Raw genomic sequence first — 22899 nt, 5'->3', positions numbered from 1 at the left:
GAGCATCTGCCAGACATGAATAGCCGAAAGCCACGTTCCACACACTGAACCATTGTGACATCTCTGAATAAAACACTGTCCTCTGAGGGTCAATGGACAGTCAGAACAAACAACTTTATTCAAAAATAAAACAGCCCACTGGACTCAATAGTACATCAAACTATGCCCCATCTCTACAGACTACTAACAGAGCCTGATATTAACAGTATCACATTATTTTACCAACATGATGAGCACTGTCCCCTTCTGATCTGAGGTTAGTAAAAACTGGACTGGGGAAAATAAATCACAAATACCATTGCTTATTAGGGGTAGGTAGAGCACACATTACATTACTTTTGTACACTTTAATTTGCAGACTGCTCAGCTTCGAGATTAGAAACGTAACTTTTTCATACCAACATCTGAAAAGTACCATTATTAACAAGGATGAGCATTCTGCTTATGGTGCCTTATGCCGATCACCCACTGCAGTGAAGAAAATGATTGTCACTCCACTGACCCCTTTCGATTTACTTCAGGTGTAGAGTATGCATCGCATAAAAGACGCAGATGTGCCGTGGGCCTGGACCACAGGTGAAAGTATGAGTTCATCCCCACACAGATTTGAAAGCTTATCCGGTGTTAAAAAATCCAAGGTAAAGCAGGATGTTTAATGCAAGTGGGTAACTGGCCTCAAGATATATGCAAACTTTTATGTTCCATAACACATTGAAAGTTTGATTCTTTCTAGAGTTTGTAATCTTCAGCCATGTCTTTGTATCATTATTTTGATTGGATTATTTTCTTTTTGATGAACAGTTTTGTGCATTGGATACTTATCCGAAACCAGGTGTCACATCATAGGATACTACAAATAAAAATTTTGCCAGATGATCTAAACAGAAACAAATAGTAAAGTGACCCAAAGAAAATGCAAAAAGACTGTATGGCATTAAATATCAATGACTTTAATACAGAGCTGAATAATATGCATGAAATAGCGGAATCCTTTGTTAAAAAAAAAATGATAATAGATATGTCCACCTTGCTTTTTCATTCTACAGCAGGCTGCCATGGTATAAGTGATAAGCTACTCTAACAAGATTTGCATGGCAGAAATGAAAAGTGCATTCCCGACTCATACACAAGGAAATGGACAGTGATGTCTCAGCAGCTCAAATGACTGCATTTTCAGAGGCTGTCAAATATGTGGGAGGGGCTTCAGTTGTCTCTAAAGGAGTGGGGAGATTAGACTTAACTTTTAACAGAACTGCAGGGAAATTTCAGGGTAACATTAAATACTGTATTTTACCTTCATGTTTCATATCTGAAAATTTCATTTTTGGGATCTTGTGTTTTTATAAGCAGTCATAAAATGGGTTTTTATAAAAATGGTTTTGAAACAATATTATAGCTAATTAAAACACAGACTATCATCGCTGTGTGATGAATCATTCAAAGCCGACTTATATTGACAGTTTTCTTCTGTCTTGGTACAATTCAGATTATGCATTTCCTTCTAAATAATCATAATGCTGAATCAAATTTATTTTACATTCCATAAAATAATACTTGTAATCAGATCTGGATGATCATTGATGAACTACATGTTAAAGAAGTTTTTGTGTGTTTATGAAATCTAACCTCTTGTAGTGAAACCTAAAGTTTGCTTAATAAATTTAAGTTGCTTACTGCATAGGTGTACATTTCAAACTACAAGAAAACCCCTAAAATTAAACATTTTTAAACCTTATGCAACAGACACCTATTCATACATGCGAGTATATGGGTTCTTTATCTGAAGATATTGGTTTAATTTAGTTATAGCTGATGGACACAGCCCCTGTGTCAGGATAGAAGGTAGTGCACTATTCCAGTTATTTTTATTATTTTCCAACTGCATATTATTAATGTGATATATAAGAGAAGCATACTTAGCTTACAATTTTGCGGTTTCATTTATTGATACAGTCTTATGTGGGACAGATTTTTCAGGAACAAGCCACTAAGTATTCAGGAAAGCAGTGATTCTTTTTCAGGAAATAAATCTACTTTTACCTGCCACATCCGAGGACACTCACCTGATAATAGCTGTAAAGATCATCTGAAAATCTGCAAGGACTGGAAATGAGGAAGTGAGTATGTCACCTGATTGGACGGCCATGATTACCAATCACGTGGTCTTATGCCACACCATAAATTCAAATAATTTCATCTCAAGGTATGGTTCAACCCATTCCCCTCCTACAAATATAGCAGTTTGGGAGCAGTATCCGCTAAAAATGGGGTTCCCAGGGAAAGCAGAGGTGAAATGCATGATCCAAAAGTAAACATCCCTTTTTAATCCAAAATGGAATTTCTAGAAGAGCATTAGTGCACTTACCTACTGCAGGTTGTGCTTTGCCATCATGAAGATGTACAGCATCAGAGATTTTACAATAATTAGACAGAAATTAATCTTGTTTTTTTTTTTTACATTGGTTTTTATTCCTTTCTAAAATTGCCACCGTTTCAGACAGACAGCTGCACACCATGATAGTCAGACAGTTTTGATACTTATTTGCACTTTGTACCAGCTGTGAAACACTTTGCCCTTCTTTTAAACATGCCTTATAGAATCTTCAATAAATATATAGCTACATAGCCCAAGTTATGTACAAATATCTTAGGCAAAAAATATTATGTTTACAAATTTATATACAATAAAAACAAACAGGAAAAAAAATGTAAACAGTCATATCACAACTTCAACAATAAGAACATCGGAAAAGAAATTAGAGGTGGGGGAGATGTATAATTTTTTTTTACGGATTTTCAGTGGAAGGGAGATTGGGGGTGTTAAAATTAAGTGTGCTTTTAAATAATATGCAGAACCATTTCATGTTAATATGTAGTGAGAGAGAAACAACTTTCCCAGCAGTGGATTTTAATTGAGAAAAGTATCCATATTTTAAACCAAGGCCCATTTAAATAAGACTATGTAGGAGGGGGTGGGCTAGCCCCCTAAAAGTGCTCATTGCCTATTTTATAATTTGTAAACAGACAGCTGAAACTCTACTGCCAGTTGGCATAGTAACTAAACATGCAAGCATCCTTTAGCAGTCTGACTACACTGCTCTATTCTAGGCGGATATCTGGTTGCTTGTAATGTGTTAGCACAGAATTGCTCTGTTATTAAATAAGCCCCATAGATTAGGAAAAATTCACTATCTTTCCCGATCTGATCAAGATACTAGTCAGTGAAACCTAAGCTTTAAACTACAAAGCAGGTGTAAAGTGCAACTGTTACATACATACAGTGGAGGCAGCTATTTTGAGGGCTAAACCAATATCAATGAGATTGCGGGTATTCAATTCTTTAGGAGCTAGCGGCTCCCCTGGTTCCCCAGTGAATGGATTGGCTGCATTCTCAGAAATACTGGATCAGCCCACAAAATGTTTGCTCTACCAGGTAGGTGACAGGCACCCCTTGAACAAATGTCAGTGCCCAGTTAAATGGAACTGGGTAAAAATAAAGGTATATTTTCTCTTTTAAGTGAACAGGCAAAAATTATGTGAAATATCTATATACAAATAATGACTTATTGTGTATTCTGCTTTTACACTTGAAGGGAGGATTTAGTTTCCGTTTTCACAAGACAGGGCGTCTACAGGTACTGAGGGTACGACAAGAGATAGACTTGGAGGTTTAACACAAACATGGAGCTTGATGACACGGCCGAAGTTACATTGTCAACACTGCTTAGTTTAAAAAAGAGGGTGAGGTGGGGAGAGGGAACCAAGAAAATAAAAACATTCTGATTGATGCAAACTCAGCTGCAACCCTGTACGAGATTAGAGGAAAAACAAGAGTACTCGGGGCTGGGAACCCCAGCCTTGTGCATCCTTGGCAGGTGAGTGACCCCATTAAATGTCCATTTTCTGCACCTGCTGCGTCAAAAAAGCCTCAGCAACACGTTACAGGCGGCTGCCGTGGCCGTGAGATTTAGATAACCTTTAAATATGAATGGTTGTGTCGAGTCTGAAAGTGATGCCACGGCCAGTTCACAGCACTACAGCAAACCAGGACACAAGAGGAGGAAAGTCTTAGAAGCGGTGGTACGGAACATCCAAGATGGTGGCAGCAGCAGAGAGCATATTGCGCAGCCTCATTTCCAGCTGAAGTAAATATAATTTAACCACTTTCCTGTACCGGGGGTCTGCTGTGGCACCCCTTCCCCAGGCAGTAAAGCATGTTTTGTTCTTTTGTAAATTACCGCAGAGAAACCCTGAAGAGTAAAGATTAGAGTCTGTCCTCTGCCTCCTAAGCTCATACACTGAGAGGGAGCATTCCAGGCGGGGATGGAGGTCGTGATCCTAAAATACCTGGGGGATCGTAGCCGTTCACTGCCCTGCAGACACAAAACAGAAAATTACTACACTGATAACAAGCAAATATTCAGTATTCAAATTCCCATCTTTAAAACCGGATAATACATTGATTAAAGTTAGGGATAAGCAACTCCATCCCATTACCACGCACAAAACAGGCCAATTTACTATGTGGAACTACATCTATGTAAATGAAAAAAATTTAAATAGACCAAAAGCACAAGGAAAAGAAAGTTTAACCCAGTTTAGAATTGTTTTAATACTAATGGCAATCTGCAAGCAATTCTGTTTTTAAAAGTAAAATAAAAATTTGTGTAATTTCAGCTTTGGAAATAAATGGATGTATTGCAATGCTGGCAAAACAATCCTGCCACCAGGACAGGATAGAGCAGTGGGGTCTATTCTAATGGAGAGACGCTATCCCAACACACAGGCTAATATGGGTGACTGTTGGTCATCTTCCAAACGCATTTATAAATAGGTCTTAAATTTTGCCCATGTTCATAATGTGCATTGCAAGCTACAGCCCTGAAGGAGTGGAACCAAGAACTAAAACACCTAGTACGTAAAATGTGGGAGTTGTTGATGCCCCTCGCTGATATACTCCAGTTGTGAATTTGAATCAAGCGTGTGGGACTAGCGCACAAGAGACCCACACAGGTAATCTAAGACCTTGGCTTCCAGCAGATTGGACAAACCGCATGTATAACTGATTTAATATTAGCATAGTATACACCGCCCATTACTTTTTCATGGAGTTTTTAATCTGAAAATGACAAGTTCTCCACAAGCACAATGCTGTAAAAGAGGAGGATTGCAGGAATATATGTAAAGATAAACGGCTGCTCAGCAATGCTATCGGCAATTTTGTTAATAAATAGGCAAACAATAATACAATTCTGGGAACTGAAAAAGTTCATGACTGTAGATCCATTCCAAACTTTGAAAACAGGCAAGTAGATCAGAATAGTTGCTTATACCCAACATTAGCAATATACACAAAACTTATTGATTTTTAACACCAAAATAAAATAAGTCAAGATAAATAGTATTACTTCCAGGAATTCTGTAGTTTCACCATAACAGAGCTACCAGTGCACAGTACATACTTACATTTCACAAAATCAGTAAAAGCACTAAAGGCAGGACAGGACAAGGATGCACAATATAAATGGTCATTTGCACACAGGCATTTATGTCAATTGAACAGTAATGTCACAGGATGGGAGGAGGGGACTTTGCACCTATCAGTGCATCCTCAGGGCAGCAACTGCCCACACTGAACACAGAACAGGGGTGGGGGGGAGCTCTGTTAGAATGAAGTCACAAAATGTGTGCATTGTCAGATACCACAAACAGTACAGAGAATTTGCATACCAAACAGTCTATTATCACCCGCCTGCTTCTTAACCAAATGTACAGCATACACCTATAACCAAAGCACTAACCACGAGACTATGGCCCATCAATCCACTAAGAGCCAGTGACTTAACATGAGACATTTTGGAATGCAGTCACTAGCTTCAATTGAATTAATGGTTGGACTATTGACTGCCACCACTGTGCATGGATGCCCAGTATACTTCAAGCAATCAGGATCATAATTTGCTTGATATAAAAGATTTGTTACCTTTTGAAAAAAATATTATTGAGGAAGCTCTTCACGACACAACAGACTTCCTGTAAACAAAGTCTTTTAAAGAACACAACGAGAACCACAGAGCCTAAAACTGGGAAGTATTGGAACAATACCGAACACTCGGAAAGTAAGTTTATATACATATATGATTCTAGACACAGAAAGTTATTCACTGTGATTTATAAAGAGCTGACATATTACGCAGCTCTGTACTCGATACATTAGCTAGTAGAATAATAATTGCAGCAGCTGGTGCATGCTGAAACCATATTCTGTCTTAACTGCTATAGGTCACAGCACCTTTACCCTGTGCATCAGTATTCACCAATGCCCTTGAGTGACTGTAGCTCTTCCCAAACATGATACATAAATTCTAACACATGCAAACTGTCTCTTCCATGAGCCATGATGGCAGCTAGAACATTAATGTAACTGGACCTGCACACGGTTTTTGTACTTTTTTAAAAACTCTTAAACATTTGAAAATATATGTTTCTGTGGTTTCAGTTATTTTACAAGTTACTTGAACCTGCAAATATTTCATATTGAGACTTTAAACTAGAGTCTGGCCACTCATGTACCCCTAAACACACAGCCAGCTGTGTTGTGAATAAGGTTCAGTGTTACTAGCACTTCTGCTGGATTTACAAAACCCTTACGTTACAGCATGATCATGATGACAGCACCTCACTGCCTGAAGTCTCAGGCTTTGTTTAAACTTGATAATCCTATTAAAATTAACTGACACATAAGACAAGTGCTGCCAGGCTGAGACTAATGTGCACAGTCTGCATGGAGACAAGGAAGGTACAAAAGAATGTGTGCTAAGTTAGACAATTGGGAAGGAAGTCGCTACCCTGAAGAGCTCATACTTTACACTTCCTCCAGCTACTGTCTAGAAAGCAAAACATTGGAGACAGAGGTGGTCTCAATATCAGCTATTGTTGACAAAGAAAGGAATACGCAGACATACCATTTCCTAAAATGTTAGTGTATGTTCCGTTTATCACTCTGGTGTTTAATGGATAAGGTACAGTGTATGGAAAGCGCTGCTCCATTGACAGTGTAGCCGCTGCTCTGTGATAATCCACTATATACGTGAGAGAAGGTGGACAACAGTATCACTTCTATACCATTTATACACAGAGCCAAATGTTGACAGACAGAGCACCAGTCACCTTTACACAGCTTATTTCCCATGCTTCACCCATGCTCAACCTTTATGCCTGCGTTGATGACAGGGCCATGCTACAAAGCTAAAGATAACATTTTCTAGTATGTAAAATGTAATGGAATTTTGCATTTTACTTCATTGGAAATAAACAGTTTTTATTATGCATTATTTGGTTGTAAGGTTCATAAGTTAGTTTAGATTTTGGTGTAGAACCTGTAGATGCCACTTGTTGCTACTACTGTCTATGCAGAGAGTTAGCTTGTGAGTAAAATGACTCCAGAGATAGAGAACTATGGAAAAACTATCAGAAGAAAATAAAAACCCACAATCAGTCTAGGTATGTCTTCCTAATGAGATCCACTGCAATGTCCAAGATCATCACTTTAAAATTACCATCTGCACATTGCTAATCCCATAGATGTTTACTTGAGAAAAATTGTTGGCTACTTGGCAATAACCATAACCAATGGGGAGCTGGGAAATTTAGAAGTGACGGCATGGAAAATGTAATTGAAAGGAATAGGATAGTTTTACAATGAAAGCAGGAAAAGTGGCGGTACAGCATACCTCCGTATACCAGCCCACCTCACTGACATTAACTTGAAAAGCAAAGGAAACAGGCAAGACTGTCCTACTACAGAAAACTGCCTTGTAAGGTAGAATTGATTTGTGGGGAGGGGAATGAAAATTGTGATATCATTTAGTGAAGTAGGTTAAATACATTTACAGGAATAAGAAAACAATCCCTTGGTTTCAGTGATGTGATCATGGGTTACTAAATGTGTCCCCCACGCCACTGGTGAGTCATCCTAGCACTAAAGGAAAATAAGGGTAGAGGGGTTTGATAAAAAAATAAAAACATTTTCTAAATTCCATATGCTTTAATTTCACTGAAGTCATTATTATACATAAATTCAGGCTCCTTTTCCTGACAATTATATGGTTTCCATAGTTAACTAAACACCTAGCATCACAAGGCTGGAGCTACATAAAAGCATCTCTTTGGATACAAAAAGTGATGTGTTGAGACCTTCCCCGCTATACCCAAATATCCCAGAGCAACAGAACTAGTAACTGGAAGTTACCATGTCAGTGCTAGGTCTCCTCCACTTACAGAGGCAGGGGAGACAGACACCGGCTTCTCATACAAGCCCACCGAAGGGATGTGATTGAACTACAGGAAAGCGACAGAACAATGATTGGGGCTGTGCTCTTTATATTAAAGAGGAAAACGTGACTTATTTGTGTAGAAAAGTGTATTTCAAGTTTATATTTCTATAAATCTTTAGTATAGGATTAAGTAATGTCTCACAGAGAACCTCTTTACTCTGAATATTGGAACTTATTGAGAAGCAACTCTTGCCTACATGCAATGCAATCAGTTCATTAGTGACATGCTTTTAGTCTGCAAGGAGAGCTCTGTAAAGTATGCACTATGTTATAAAGCCCCTAAAGAAAAATATTGCCTTAGCGAATCATATTTTCACATGACATCTGCTTAATATGTACTCACTTGTGTAACAAGACCTCAAGGCTTTTGGCAAACCATCTAAAATTCACATAACGTGGCAAGAACTAACTGAGCAACCACACTCCAGCCATGTACTAATACAAGACAATTGTTTTTCATTGCTGGATTTGCCAAACTGCCATTCAATGCATTTCAATTCACTCCCCAATGTCTTGGTCAGCAAGGATCTATTTATTCGTTAATGGGCCTCCAAAAATACATTGTAAGTTGCCTTGTTGAAAAGAGCTACTACTTACATTCACATGCAAAAATATGTAAATATGTAAACGTTTCAGGAACTTCTAAACCTAAAAATACATTTGGTCACATAGATAGGATTCAATAATGAAATGAAAAAACAGCCCGCTAACCATTAATAAACTCGACTGATCCAGTTGAAGGCAAAAGAAAACCCCAATACAAGGCAGATGGCCAGATTAACCTCCTTCCTAACCACATAACTGGTAAACATATTCATTTCCTGGATGGAAGGGCTGATATAGAAGTCTGCGATTGGAAACATAGGGACACTGCTGGGAATCTTTCAGAGTCAAGGACAATAACTTCTTGACAGAAGGTAGACAATGTGGCTACTTCCAGTGTCAAACAAGTTAACTTCTGTTATGGTATGGAAACTTTTCCATTAATATTTATGAAAATGATAAAATGCCTTTCCATACTGGACAAATGGATATTACAGATGCAGTATTCATTTAACACCCACAGCACAAGAAAATTCTCCTTCCACTAATGAGAGTTCTACACTCATTGGAAAGACGTGAGCTCCCAATCCAGGGGACTATAAAGCTATAGAATTCTGTATTTGGAAACATCCATCTTACTCTGCTTATCCTGCGTTTCTGCAATAAGCCTCACGTGTAGGGCTCCTTTTCTGTATGTATAAACCTTTCCAAATGTCAACACACGTCACTGTTCTTGCTCAAACTTCTACAGCGCCCAATATCACTGGTTGATGCCTTTATACTGTTTAAACCATTTGCAACTGTACATGATGCAATTTGCCAATAAATGTCCCTGACATCCGTTAGATAAACTGTAAAAAGGCCTTTAAGCATTACAACTGCAGAGAGCCTTTCCATGCGGTTAGTCTGGACATACTAAAGAGAGGTGTTAAAATGGCACCCAGAGGTAATCACCAACATGCAACCTTATCGTTAGGTTCAATTACCCATGAACAACGTGGGGAAAATGACCTTTTCCTGCCTAGTGGGGGGGAAAAGAAAGACAAATTATTCCATCCATCTAGATGCAATTAAAATGCTGCCCAAATTCACCTAATGGCCACTTACCTGGGACTAGGAGCCAAGTCTGAAAAGAAAAATACTTAAACAAAACACCACCTCTACTGCCAATCTATCAGTAAGACCGGTGCATGACATGTCAGAGGGGCAACTGTACATCAAATAGCAAGAATATAGCTATGCACTATTCTTTAAAGAAGAATTCCACTCAAAATTTAAAATGTAGTTTAGGGTGGAGTTCAGTAGCTTCTGATGTAGTAGAGAATACTACAATAATGTAGTGATGCACTCCTCTCCAAAAACATTGTCACTTTTACAAACAGGCAGCGGTGTTGTAAATACCTCTCCTCACCAACTTCCCTTTTATGCAAATAATGCATACACAGAGGAGAGGCTTCAACAACTCCTCTCTGTTGAAAGAATGAGTAGACTGTTGTAGCCACCTACGGGACCACCAAATCAGGTAAAAAGCAGGAACACGGCTAAGAAGAAATCTGTATTATAGCATAAGGTTATGTGTACACAACCATTCGTTAATTCAGCCTCTCCTCCATTCTGTTTTTGACTGCAGAGAGGAGACTGAATCTGGTGCAGACTATTGATCTCTGCGGAGAGCACATGGCCGTCTTTCCAAAGATGACAACATTGACGGGGGGAAATACTGCATGTTCTATTTTCCGTGCACCTATTCGGTCTCAGACTTTGGCGAGATGGCTGTGTGCCCTGTAATGGTAACTCCCCATAGAGATGAATGTTCTCTGTCTTAGATCAGTCTCATCTGTTCTTCAGACAAAAATGTATTGGTGAGGAGATGGCATTAAAAGGCATCTCAAATCAAATAGATGGTGCCAAATAAAATCATTATGTTTGTTTCTTTCTGAAACAATGCCCGATACTTGAAATAGCACTTCTTGCCTGGTAAAGACTCAGACAACACATGGTCATTACCATATGACAATTTGTGGAGAACGGTCTCTTTAGCAAATCTCTGTATCCATGTAAACAGAGCAGTCCAGTTTGTTAGCCCCTAACAGTTGCAATTACTACAGCACAATCCTGAGTCGTGGACACCTGAAAGGGGTAATTGCCAGTATTCAACCAATCCCCTTCCCCCTCCTATACGGAGAGGTACAGTTTGAATGGATACAGATGTTGCTTAGGAAGACTAGTTTTTCACACACTGTGAAATGGCAGCAACATAATGTTTCTGAGTCTTCAACTGGAAATTTCAGGCAGAAGAACGATTTCAAGTACAGTGAGATATTTCAGTCAGTAGTCTTGGTGTACAGAGTACACTGTACAGCTTTCCATATTTGATAGACAAATTGCAAAGAAACAGATTGGCAGCACATGTGATTCATAAAGCAACTAGTCGTAAAAACATCTTAGTAAAGGTAAACACATCCTCTGCCATGGCATACAGACTTTAGCCTTAGTTCCTCTTTAAATATCCTCATATGTGAGTATTGCTCCATAGGCTTTTTGCAAGCTGTGTACAAACATTGAGGAGAGTGATGTGTATAAAGTGAAAGGGTGAGGCTTATTTACAGACAGAACTGCATAAACAGGAAGTGACTGAGCAAAAGTGGTTTCATGGAAGCAAAATACAGCTCATGTTACATAAAAAAAGCTCATGTTACACACACGATAGCTCTGAAATATGAAGCTCAGAAACTAGTTCATACAAATCTTCTCGGGGATAAACGGACCACCACGATCAATACAATAGCTTAAAACTCACCCTTTATCGAAATATGTTGTGTGCCCTGGATAGGGATACTTTGTCCCACTGTTTAATATGCTACTACTGCTGCTGTTCAAGCTGCCAGGTACATAGGATTTCCGGGAGGCCTGGTCCTTGGCAAAGTTCCTGCATGCTGCTAACTTGGATTCTAAGGCCTGCGGACAGGTGCAAGAGCAGAAGTAGGAATAATAAAAAAGGTAGCACATACTATGAATCATCTTTATCATAACCCCTGACTGGGCTGTCCAAACAAGGTCCTTTACACTTAGTGGAGGCATCTATTTTATGGAGGGAGCCAAGAAATGTCTTTGTGATGTTACTGGTCACTGACAAATGCTAGGTTATCATGAATATTGGTCCACAAAATGGCTGCTTCCTCTGTTTTTCCTGTGTTTGCGACAGGTTCACCATAAATATTTGTTGCTCCCAGCTTCCTCAAGAGCAACCTTAGACTGTTGTATAATTTTTTTTTCCCACAGAACCCTGTGCAAGCAAAGGACTGCATTACATTGGTGCAATATTATTAAGAAACCAGAAAACTTCTGATAGTTCTTATTGGAAACTAACTTTATTTATTGTTAGATGCAAAGTTCAAATAATCAGTCTCAAATACAAAATCTAGAATACTTACACCCACTTTTCTCAAGAGGTCCCCAACAATGTTAAGTGCAGATATCCTGGCGGACGGAGTAAGTGGGGTGGTACCAAATCCATTTGGTATACCTAAGAAAAGACAAATGTGCCATTTAGTCCACAGAAATAGCAGTCTGCATCATGCGCATATAACACTTCCTGCTCCATGTTGGCCTTCACGTGGTTATCTTGACACTTTTAGGAAACTTGAAAGCAACGACAAAGCTAATAGGAACTTAAACACTCTCTCCTCTCGTGCTCCTAAATACCTTTGAACCCTCTTCATTAGAAGTACCTATGAGCTGGCATTCGGCCCCAGAGCACCAGATAAGCCATAAAGGCTACAGAACTCTGCAGACTCACCGGGAAAGGGAATTGGATTTCAATGATATATCACAACTTTGCCTACAAGGCATATTTCTATGCCACTCAATAGCTGCAGGATATTTCACAGTGTTGATTTCAGACAACTGTAAAATGAGTAAACATTGTAGGCAGGTAACTAGAAAATAGGGCTAGCAAAATTCTTGCACACATAGGCAAAATGTTTAGCAATAGAAGGGGAATGTATTAAAATAGAGAAGATCCAATAGACTTATCAATAGGCTTCTAAAGGTTGGCTAACATACATGGTGCACATTCTTAAGCACATAAGTAATAGCCTACGGCTTGCAACTTTGTATGAAATAACTTCGTATAAACTGCTTGAATATATGAAGATAAAGTGGCAACATAAAATGTTTCAAAACGGAGGCAATCTTTTCCAAAAATGGAGCTATATAATAAGTGAGGAATTGAATTCTATGTGAGTTGCCATGCATGTCATTTATATGTGCCGAATGCCGGAGTAGCTATTCAATTCTGGTATTCACTCCTTTTTGTAGCACAAATATGAGCGTAATCAAGCCCTATATCCAGGAGTGATAAGTATTGCAGGGCAAATACTTCAATAATTTGCCCCGACATTCGATGTGTATAAATGGAGAGAGGGACAACTCAAGCAGAATTGAAAAGTCCCTATCGGATCTGAAGTCTTAAATTGGTGATGGAAAAGCTCAGAAGTAATGTTGTAAAATATTTACTGAAATTGTTGATGCATGGAAATAACAACTAGCAGACATGGTAGAAAAACAGAAAAATAATTTAAATGTGCTGGAGGATAAACACTAAAAGATTAACAAGTAAAAACAAAAACTACATGGATGATATCTGTTGGGGCAGGTCAAAAATAGGTCTGAAAGAATTCTGCAGGAGGCATTTAGAGAAATGATGTGTAGATTCTATATATGTTGTAAGTTTCCTGTGTTTCAACCTCCTTACACCAAATCAAAGTTGCTGTTATTTGTACACTATTTAGGGCCTTAAAAATGTTGCAGTATTTTTATTCAAATATGTTTCAACTCTTCACCCAAAAGTACCAACCTCTAAGCAAAATAACAACAATCCAGAAACCATGAACCGCAAAAGAAAGATGGGAGAGCATCTTTAGTACATTATAGGCAACAAAAGGCAAATGTAAACTAGTCTAAAAAAAAAATGTAACATATTCTAGTAAAAGATAATTTTTCAGCAAACGGGTAAGGAGAGGTCTAGATGCTGCCTTCTGTCTTCCGGGCTGATGCAACATTGAAATAAAAAAACCCTATGAAACTAAATGGGGAAGACCTACCTTTCGGAGAGGTAAAGCTGTTGTCTGAGATTTTGCCTACAGGAGTGGCAGGTAACGAGAGAGAGGCCTGGACGGCAGAGTCTGTCTTCTCACAGTCTAAAGTCGGGGAGCTAGGGGCGGATTTTCTTGTTCCATCAGTCTGTCTTTCACGTACTGCCAATTCCTGCCTTAAATCTACCGCAAAAAAACACAAATTATTAAAAACACATATATAGGGTCATATTCAATTGGCGAATTACCACCAAACGTAACGCGACCTGCGCACTATTACCAATATTACGTTAATATTGCGCATTAGCAGCATCAATACGGTAATTTCAATACCGCTTTTAGCTAACAGCTCAGAACTCCGTGTTAAAATGACCGGATTAAGAGTAATAGGTTTAATGATGCGGTGTTAGGGGGGTTGAGTTGAATTCCCCCAATATAGTCTGACCCTGCTTATGGCAATCACATGAAAACATTTCAGATGATTACTCTCTGAAAGGTTTTAATGGTGCAAGTGTCATTTGTTAAAATGTTCATAAAACACCCAAATAATCCTGTGCTGTGGACATTGCCAGTTGACATAGGGCCTTTGATGCCCTTCCCCATCAAATACAGCTACAGTACAAGTGCAGACAACACCAAAAAATGACAAGTGATTTTATATCCATATTAAAAAACTGTACCCAAAATAATTACTAAATACTATAATGCACGCTGTAGCAATTAAAGTTCTATCCATTTATTTTCAGTTTATCAATATATTTTATCAAATTTGTCCAGAGGATGCTAAAAATAAAGTAAATTAAATGTAAAACAGCACTCTGCACATGTAGCCCCGACTAGATGCAATGGATTTAAAATGGTGGATCACTTTTAAAGAACCACTACTCTAAATCAACTGTCTCTCAGTGTATCACTTTAGTAAGGGAACCCTGGCTGTTGCCATATTCCAGCCACCATATCACTCTAGTCCATAGGAGCAGCAGAGGCATTTTGCAGCTGAAGGATCAAAGGCCATTCTAGGCAATAAAACAGCTAGGGTGGGAAGTGTATATCAAATGCAGGGCACTGATTGGGTGACCATGGCTCCTGTCCAATCAGGAGGCACATTCAGTACACAACTAACATCCACACTATTTTGAAAGTGACAGAGCAGGCTCTAGCATTAATATGTTAACATATAGTGAGAAGGATTGGTTACTTAATAAAGAGTGGGTGATGCAATTTAAGCATTCATTTTCATTTCACATTTGCTGGCAAAGTAATAGCATTTTAAAGTAAATAAAGTTATCAAATCAATACTCTCCCCTGAGCACGGCCAACAAGAACACTAGTTTAGATGAAAATATCAGTGTACATTTCATGATTATCTTTCAATAACAGACTTAAGGTACTTAATAAATTACAAAAAAATAAGAAATACAGTTACAAATGTTTTCTATTCACCGTGTCTCACATTGTTTTGATAAAATATTTCCCTTTAAATAAATTCCAGAGATATATTTAGAACAGTACGTCAAGTTAAGATCTGGTAGCACCTTTGGGTGTGTGCAGAAAAATGTTCACATACAAAGACAAACATTTTGTCCACAATGAGTAAAGGTTAATTATGATCCAAACATAAATCATACCTCGTGCCTCATCCTTTAATCTCTGTACAGACACCATCAAAGACTCCTTTTCATCAAGTTCGCTCTCTAGAAAAGCATTTCTTTCAATCGCCTGATTCAACCTTTGCTCAAAGTCTTCCAAAGATACGATTGTAGCACTGCACACAGATAGATAAAAGTATTAACTAGCAGTTTACACCTTCAGAAATGTTCTATACAAAAGGAAGGAAAGGAACTAAGAAGTGCTCCTGGCTTTTTCTGGCCATAAGCCTTTAAGACCTTGTCAAATCAAACATCTCAGGGCAGATTAAGGTCTGCCCAGCCAAACAATGACATTACAGCCTAATAATTCGCTAATAGCACAGCCATAGAACCTCTTCCTGTTGTGTAAAGCAGTCTAGCCACATGGCTTTCACAGAGTAATTATGGACTGGAGAGTGTAAAGTATCTTAATAGCAAATGACTAGCTCACATTTCGTTGCTACCTGGAAAACTAGTCTCACCTACTTAAATACAGCTTTTGAGGACTATCATGTGAATTTACTACCTGCTAATTAGAGACCAGTAAAACTATAATGAACACATGTTTCCTACCGCCTATGTCAATTTCTACTACGCCAGCTCTCTCCCTGTTGTGTAAGGTCTCAGGGAGAAGCCCTGCTGGGGAAACATTTATCTCCAAGTAATAGAGGTCCCATCTTTGGCTTGCCCAAAATCCTCATACAGAGGAGTCGTACAGTGTAACAATCAAAGCCATCTTTAGGTCTGAAAATGAGAAGAAGAGGCCAACTGGCACTTTGACCTGGTCAGTGAGGATGCACAAGCAGGGGCACCCAGCAGGGCTGGTCAATGAAGCTCTGCATCACAAGGGGAGAAGAGGCGATGTGGCTATAATGTTACAAAAAGTTAACCTTAGGTTACAGATCAATTAATACCATAATTTGTACTGTGTTCCCCAACTGGAACAAGAATATTAAGGGCTCATAAACAGGGACATGAATATTATGCATTATATACACGTTTACATCAATAGAACAGAAAAGAATGTAAGACTGGCATGCATACATATTTTCTGCCAAGCATAATGTTTTTTCAGTTTCGCAGCATTTAGAAGCGTTACAGCTTGTACAATGTGATGGAGATCTATGGGGCTAATCATTAAGCACACAACATGCACTGACTGCAGTGTGGCTTTGCGAACACACTTCTAATGTTCTGTTAAAAGCAATGACAAAAGCATAAGGTTTTGTCTGCGCTAAACATTTGTCAACACTCACGTGTAAGAGTCCTAAAAATCTAGAATGCTTTCTGCAAAAATTAAAAACCATACACAACATAAGGCCTGTAATGAACGTCTTCATTAGGAGCACTCTAGTGGACAGTAAGGTGTTTATGATCACTATGCAATACTATAGTCTAGTACAAATCAACACACCTGTGGTTTGTACCTTATCTGCCTTTGTTCTATTTACAAAAATCATTATCTGCATTCATTGACTTCTGTCATTCACAGAAATATTGCACACAAAAGGTGCACAGTGAATTAAAGGGACACTAACATCAAACATATTTTGTGGTTAACTGTGCAGTATTATTAAAGGCGAGTATATATACTTGATATATGTTTAGTTATTCCTCTGTAAAAGCAATGAGCAAACCAAGGGAGTTGTGCTTGTCACCACTTTGCCAGCACTGTCATTATTCTTTTCTGACCTTTCCAGCTAATTCCCCTAATTACAATATAGTCCACCCCCCAATATCATCATATACCTTGCTATTAGGCCATCTCCACCTTATACTGTCTCTCCTTGTTTCACCCATAACGCACCACCAGCAGCTGCGTTGTACAACATACACTTCCAGCTTCTACAATTGTTATTCCGCTTCCTTATGGGTTCCCCAAACATCTGATAATCTAAGGTCATTTGTGCCGAGCCATCTTTACATGCTGTTTCATGTCATTGTCTGTAATTTATGTCATGATCCCCTCAGTGAACGCTGCATAGTATGCCAGCGCCTTATAAATAAAGGAAATTAATAATTAGGCCACACCTCCAAGCTACTTTGTTGTGAGTGAATTAGTATAATAAGATTGACAGGTTCAACCTGAGAGGAGATAAACAGATGGAGAAGAGAAATGGAACTATACTAATTCGTGAGCTCTACAAGCAGATTTACTAGTATGATCATAGCAACTTGGTAAGGTCCTATAAATTGAATATTGTTATGCACCGATATGTATATTATAAAAGTACAAAGGAGAATATAAAGAAACATAGGGTTAGATTTTCACATATCACACACTTGCCCACAGTCTGAGTTCAACAAAAAAAAAAGTCCAAAATAATTTGGAAACCAACTCAAATTTGTGTTCATGTCATGCCAATTTCAAGTCCTATTATAACCTTTTCTATGTAATATGAGTATACATAAAACAATAGGTATATATCAATATGGGAGTTCTCCTTCAATATTTTCATTTTCCATATTGCACCCCTATTTCTAGACTACTATGTTTTTGTCTTTAACAAAGAGCTATCCAACCGAGTACTACAGTGCAGATCCCGGATGTAAGCGGTTCTACTTTCAACATTGACTATTCTAGTTGCAGCTCTTGGGGTCCTGGCTGTGAGATGTTCTACTCACAGTATGGACTATAGCTTAATACAGGTTAAGCTGACAAATTGTAAAGTGGTGCAAAAGGGCCTGTCCTGAAGCCATAACTTCCAATATATACTATAAAGCAGTTGATTTTAAATGCGTCCTCAGTCCACCCTTTACCCACAGTGCTTCCCAGACATCCTTCCAAGAAAAAGGGTGTATTTATGACCTGGCATCCAGAGGGAAGGGAGGGGGCTACTGAGGATCATTGTGGTTCACGCAACCTAGATAGCAAGAAATGTAGTTTTACTTTAATCCCAAAATTTCACTACAAATGTTTACCCTTTGCTGACACTCAAACTCTCATTAGGAACACAGACCTGCACACCAGTATGTAACTCACCGTTTGGCTCTTTCTAAGTCATCGTTAGCCTGTTCAAGCTCCCTCACGTACTTATGGAGCTGATCCTTGATACTCCGAGCCCGGCCCAGCTCATCCTCCAGGAGAGAGACCTGCTTGTAGCTCTGTGAGTACTGATGTTCAAGCTTCTCCTGTGGAGTGGAATAGTACCAAGAGGCTTTTTAGTAAAGAAATTCAACAAATCATCTCATTTGTGGCAGCCACCGTCTCATTGAAGTTTACAGTCTACCACACAGACGCATACACACTAGTGTGTATGTGTGTGTACAGCATTCAATTAACCTAAACAACTTGTTCAGGGTTGTGGCATGAGACCAGAGCATTTGGAAGAAAACCACACAAACACAGAGAGAAAATACAAACTCCACTGCACACAGAGTGTGCCCTGATTAGTATTGCTGTGAGACAGCAATACTAACCACTGTGCAGCCACTAAAGTCACAATGGAAACGTGATATGTATTTGCGACTTTCCTCTTTCTCTTCTGGGTATTATATGTTGGAGTTGGACCATGTTTGAAAAGAAGGAGTTTTGGAAACAAAGTTATATATACATTTGTGAGCATATTTCAACATATATATAATCTTTATTAGTCACGTACAGCACCATTGTGTGTCATTTAATTGTACATGAGAAAATTCCCAAATTAATTGGATTGGGGAGGAAGAACACCCTACCCATTCAGCATGTTAAGCTATACAAACCTCATCGGATAGGTGTAAACGAGCATCTTCATTGCAAACATCACTTTTGCCAAATATCAAGTGAGCATTCACAACTTCATTTATAGGAATATTTCAAACAGAACGCATTAGTCATTTTCTTCCTCACTCTTTGAACTGTCCTGAGGGACTTTGCTACATTAGGTGGATAAACAAAGCATAATGTAGGTGGAAAAGGCGATTCTTGCTACTGATACAACACACACAAGATGTTCACCTCCTGCTCAACAAGGAAAGAAAAAAAAGAACAGGCAAAGTCAGGTTCACACCTTTAACGTTTCCACCTCGAGTTTCAGTCTTTGGTTGTCAGATAGCAATTCTCTGTTCCTCTGTTCTGCTTGCACCAGCTGTGTCTCCAGCTCTGCTTCCAACTCTCTGCTCCCTTCCTGAAACTCCACAAGCTCGTCACGGGCTTCCTGGTAACTAAGAATTAATCAGTTATGAGATCGTATGCTTGCAATATATTACATTGCAAGGAGATTAAAGAAATGTACATAGAGCCAAACAATTACACGTATAGGCAGCATGAATGTATGGATAAGGGATGCAATTTAATAACCGGGAAAAATGGCCCTAATAGGATATTGTATATCAAAAGAAAAAGAAAAAAGCAGGTGACTGAGGGGCACTCAGAACAATGGATGAGTATATTTATTTAAATAAAATAAAATTTTATTGATATGCATTAAAATTTATTTGATAATTCATCCTATACCCAAAAGCTGGCGAAATATTAAAACCAAAAACAAAAACAAAAATGGATAAAATTGCAGATCCACTGCAAACTTAGCTCGGTGGTCCTATAATGGTTAATAGATTCTAAATAGAAGGTATCGCTAATGTAGGTTGATATATAAATGTATTGGTAACAAGGAAGATAATATATATATCTCTTGGCTAAGGGTTCCCTAATAGCAAATAAATCTCCTATATTGTCCCCAATGATACATTAAATCTCTAACAGGATGTCTGTGTAATTGAGAGAAACCCCTAGTGGTGACTTTTAAATAGCTATCTAATGAGCTATAGGGTTAATGTGTCTCTGAGAGAGTATAATATATATACATAAGTTGTTTCAAGGAGTTGCGTGGACACCCTAGTATAAAAACGCTGAGTGGAACAGTATGAAAATCCCTAAATACCCTCTATTTATATAAAGAGAAATCTCTCAATCATGGGGTAGGGAAGATGGTCTCAGCGTTTCCTAAACAATTATAGGTAACAAGGAAAATGGTATATAAGTTTCCTTTCTAAGGGTTCCTAATAGCAAATGAATCTCCTATATTATCTCCAATGATAAATTATATCTCTAACAAGATATCTATGTAATTGAGAGAAACCCCTAGTGATGATTTGTAAATAGCTATCTAATGAGCTATGGGGTTAATATATCTCTGAGTGAATGTGATATATAAACATAGAGTCAATGCAAGGAGTTGCGTGGACACCCTGGTATGAGAGCGCTAAATACACCAATATAGATCTCCCTAAATACCCTCTATTATTTGTAAAGAGAAATCCCTAAATCACGGGGTAGGGGAGATGATCTTAGCGTTTACTACTAAATTAGCATGTTGACACACAGAGCTAAGAAACGCCAACGCACGTTCACAGATACTCTCTGAAAACTCATCTCTTTATTAGATCTTACCTTACTCCCAAGGATACTACTCACACTAATGCGCACTCGCAACTGTCCCAATATCCACTCTGAGCCACACTCGCTCCTCTTATTTCAGCTGTGCCCTCTTCCATTACAATGTAAGCTATGTCATGAGCAGGGCCCCCCAGCCAACTGATTTCCAGTCTGAATTTATTGTCTACCTTGTATCTCCCTGCTTTATTTATGCTCTGTTTTGCCTACTGTATAGTGCTGCAGAACACTGTGGGGCGTATTCAATTGTTCCTCCGGCCGCCGGAAAAACGAGCGCGTTAAAACCATTACCGTTTATACGGTAATATTGCGCGTAAATACCGTTCATACGGTAATTTACTCGCTGAATTTCAGGGAGCTGCGAGCTGAAATTCAGCGAGTAATTACCGTATAAACGGTAATAGTTTTAACGCGCTCGTTTTTTCGGCGGCCGGAGGAACAATTGAATACGCCCATGTGAGTCCTTACAAATCTAGGATGATCATAATAGGCAACGAAAACTCTTATTTACAGTGCAGGTTAAGCTTCTTGGTGCAGAGGAAACAGCCATGTATGAGGCTTGAGATAACACAGTGTAGCAGGTAGCATTTAGACATTGACATACCTCTGCTTGTAAGTCTTGGACAGTTCTCTCCAGTAGACTATTTCTTCTTTGGGGCTCAGAAACTCTGGGAGTTCATTGTCCATGTTTAGGGAAATCTAGAAAAATGAAGAAATTGTTTGTCTGATGGAGAATAGATGCGTGTGGACATGAATGAACACGTGCATAACAAGAACAAAGGCTTTTTCCAGATGGAATGAAATTTCTGAAAAATATTTAGGGGGAAGTATTTGAGCCAGCAAAACACACATGAAAAAAAAATCAGACCAATTAGGAAGACCGCCTGTTTCTCTAGACTTTTGTGGACACAAAATGTATTAAGGAAAGTCAGGAGCCTGTTGCTGCAGGTCACCACCACTGTGAGTTTCAGTCTCTGCCAACAGTAGACCGAAAGATTTAAAAAGCACCATTTTTATTTCCATGGGATTGCTGCTTTAAATCTAAGTCACTGAGAACAATCATGTTAATAAACATTTATCCAAGGTTTGTTTCTTCAGGCTATTATTAATGATTGATAATTCTTCAGGCTTTGCACATTGTTATGAGACTACCATGGCAACAGTGATGTGACATATGATGTAGTGAGCAGAGTGGCTTTGGTATGTTCTCTGAGCTCTGTTTTTCACTGTCACATTCTTCCCCTCTGCTATTACATGGCATGCCGAGAGCTGCGAGTCAGTGTCTATTTAGTAGGCTGACTATTAGCAGCCACACAATGCGTTATGCGTCTACTCTGTGCCATTCTATGCCATCCCTGACATAGATTGTAAGCTTGCGAGCAGGGCCTTCTCACATCTGTCTGTTTTACCTAGCTTGTTTCTTACTGTATTTGTCCCCAATTGTAAAGTACTACGGAATATGTTGGCACTATATAAATAAATGATGATGATGACGACAACATGCTGTGACCCTGTGGAAGCCATTACTGTCTGCCATCCAGAGAGGTACTGAAAATGAGAATGCTCTATAGCAGGAAAGCCAAGGACAATAAGTAGTAAAAAAAAATAAAAAAATAGAAAATAAAGGTACTTATTTAAAAGGGGAAAAAAAAACTTGGTAGTCCTACTTTAAAGTAGTTCTTATAGGAGCATAAAGAACTATAAATATAATTTAAAATGTATTGTTTGCATTACAGTAAATGGTAAAAAAAAATACCATATGATAGAGCCGTCACTGGTACGCTTAGGTGTGGTATGTTCACAAGTAAGTGAATAATGTGGTGGTAGACCTCAAAATAGTGATCTACTGAGAGAGCAGAAGTGTGCACTGCTAGTAGTCACATGACAACCTCGGAGGGACCAGCAACATAGCCAGAAGC

At 38.7% G+C, this 22899-nt stretch overlaps 1 protein-coding gene across 4 annotated transcripts in view; it reads right to left on the bottom strand.

The window, feature by feature from the left end:
- Positions 1–2661: 2661 nt before the first annotated feature.
- Positions 2662–22899, bottom strand: part of NDEL1 (nudE neurodevelopment protein 1 like 1) — a 39307-nt gene continuing 19069 nt past the window's right edge. For 2 of the 4 annotated variants that reach the window (XM_075216935.1, XM_075216934.1), the window contains exons 2-11: positions 21585–21679; positions 19596–19749; positions 18587–18735; positions 15604–15740; positions 13985–14158; positions 12314–12405; positions 11680–11837; positions 9866–9900; positions 6966–7082; positions 4288–4373 (exon numbers count right to left, since the gene is read on the bottom strand). In XM_075216935.1, the coding sequence (XP_075073036.1) occupies positions 4366–4373; positions 6966–7082; positions 9866–9900; positions 11680–11837; positions 12314–12405; positions 13985–14158; positions 15604–15740; positions 18587–18735; positions 19596–19749; positions 21585–21667 (1107 nt within the window). In that variant the 5' untranslated portion in view covers positions 21668–21679 and the 3' untranslated portion in view covers positions 4288–4365. Of the gene's footprint in view, positions 4374–6965; positions 7083–9865; positions 9901–11679; positions 11838–12313; positions 12406–13984; positions 14159–15603; positions 15741–18586; positions 18736–19595; positions 19750–21584; positions 21680–22899 lie in introns of all 4 variants that reach the window. The other 2 variants (XM_075216937.1, XM_075216936.1) reach the window with 2 other exon arrangements.

The sequence above is a fragment of the Mixophyes fleayi genome, chromosome 6 (genome assembly GCF_038048845.1).
Source record: "Mixophyes fleayi isolate aMixFle1 chromosome 6, aMixFle1.hap1, whole genome shotgun sequence".
Classification (NCBI taxonomy): Eukaryota; Metazoa; Chordata; class Amphibia; order Anura; family Limnodynastidae; genus Mixophyes; species Mixophyes fleayi.
The sequence above is the reverse complement of the archived record's forward strand: the minus strand, read 5'-3'. Positions and strand labels throughout refer to the sequence as shown.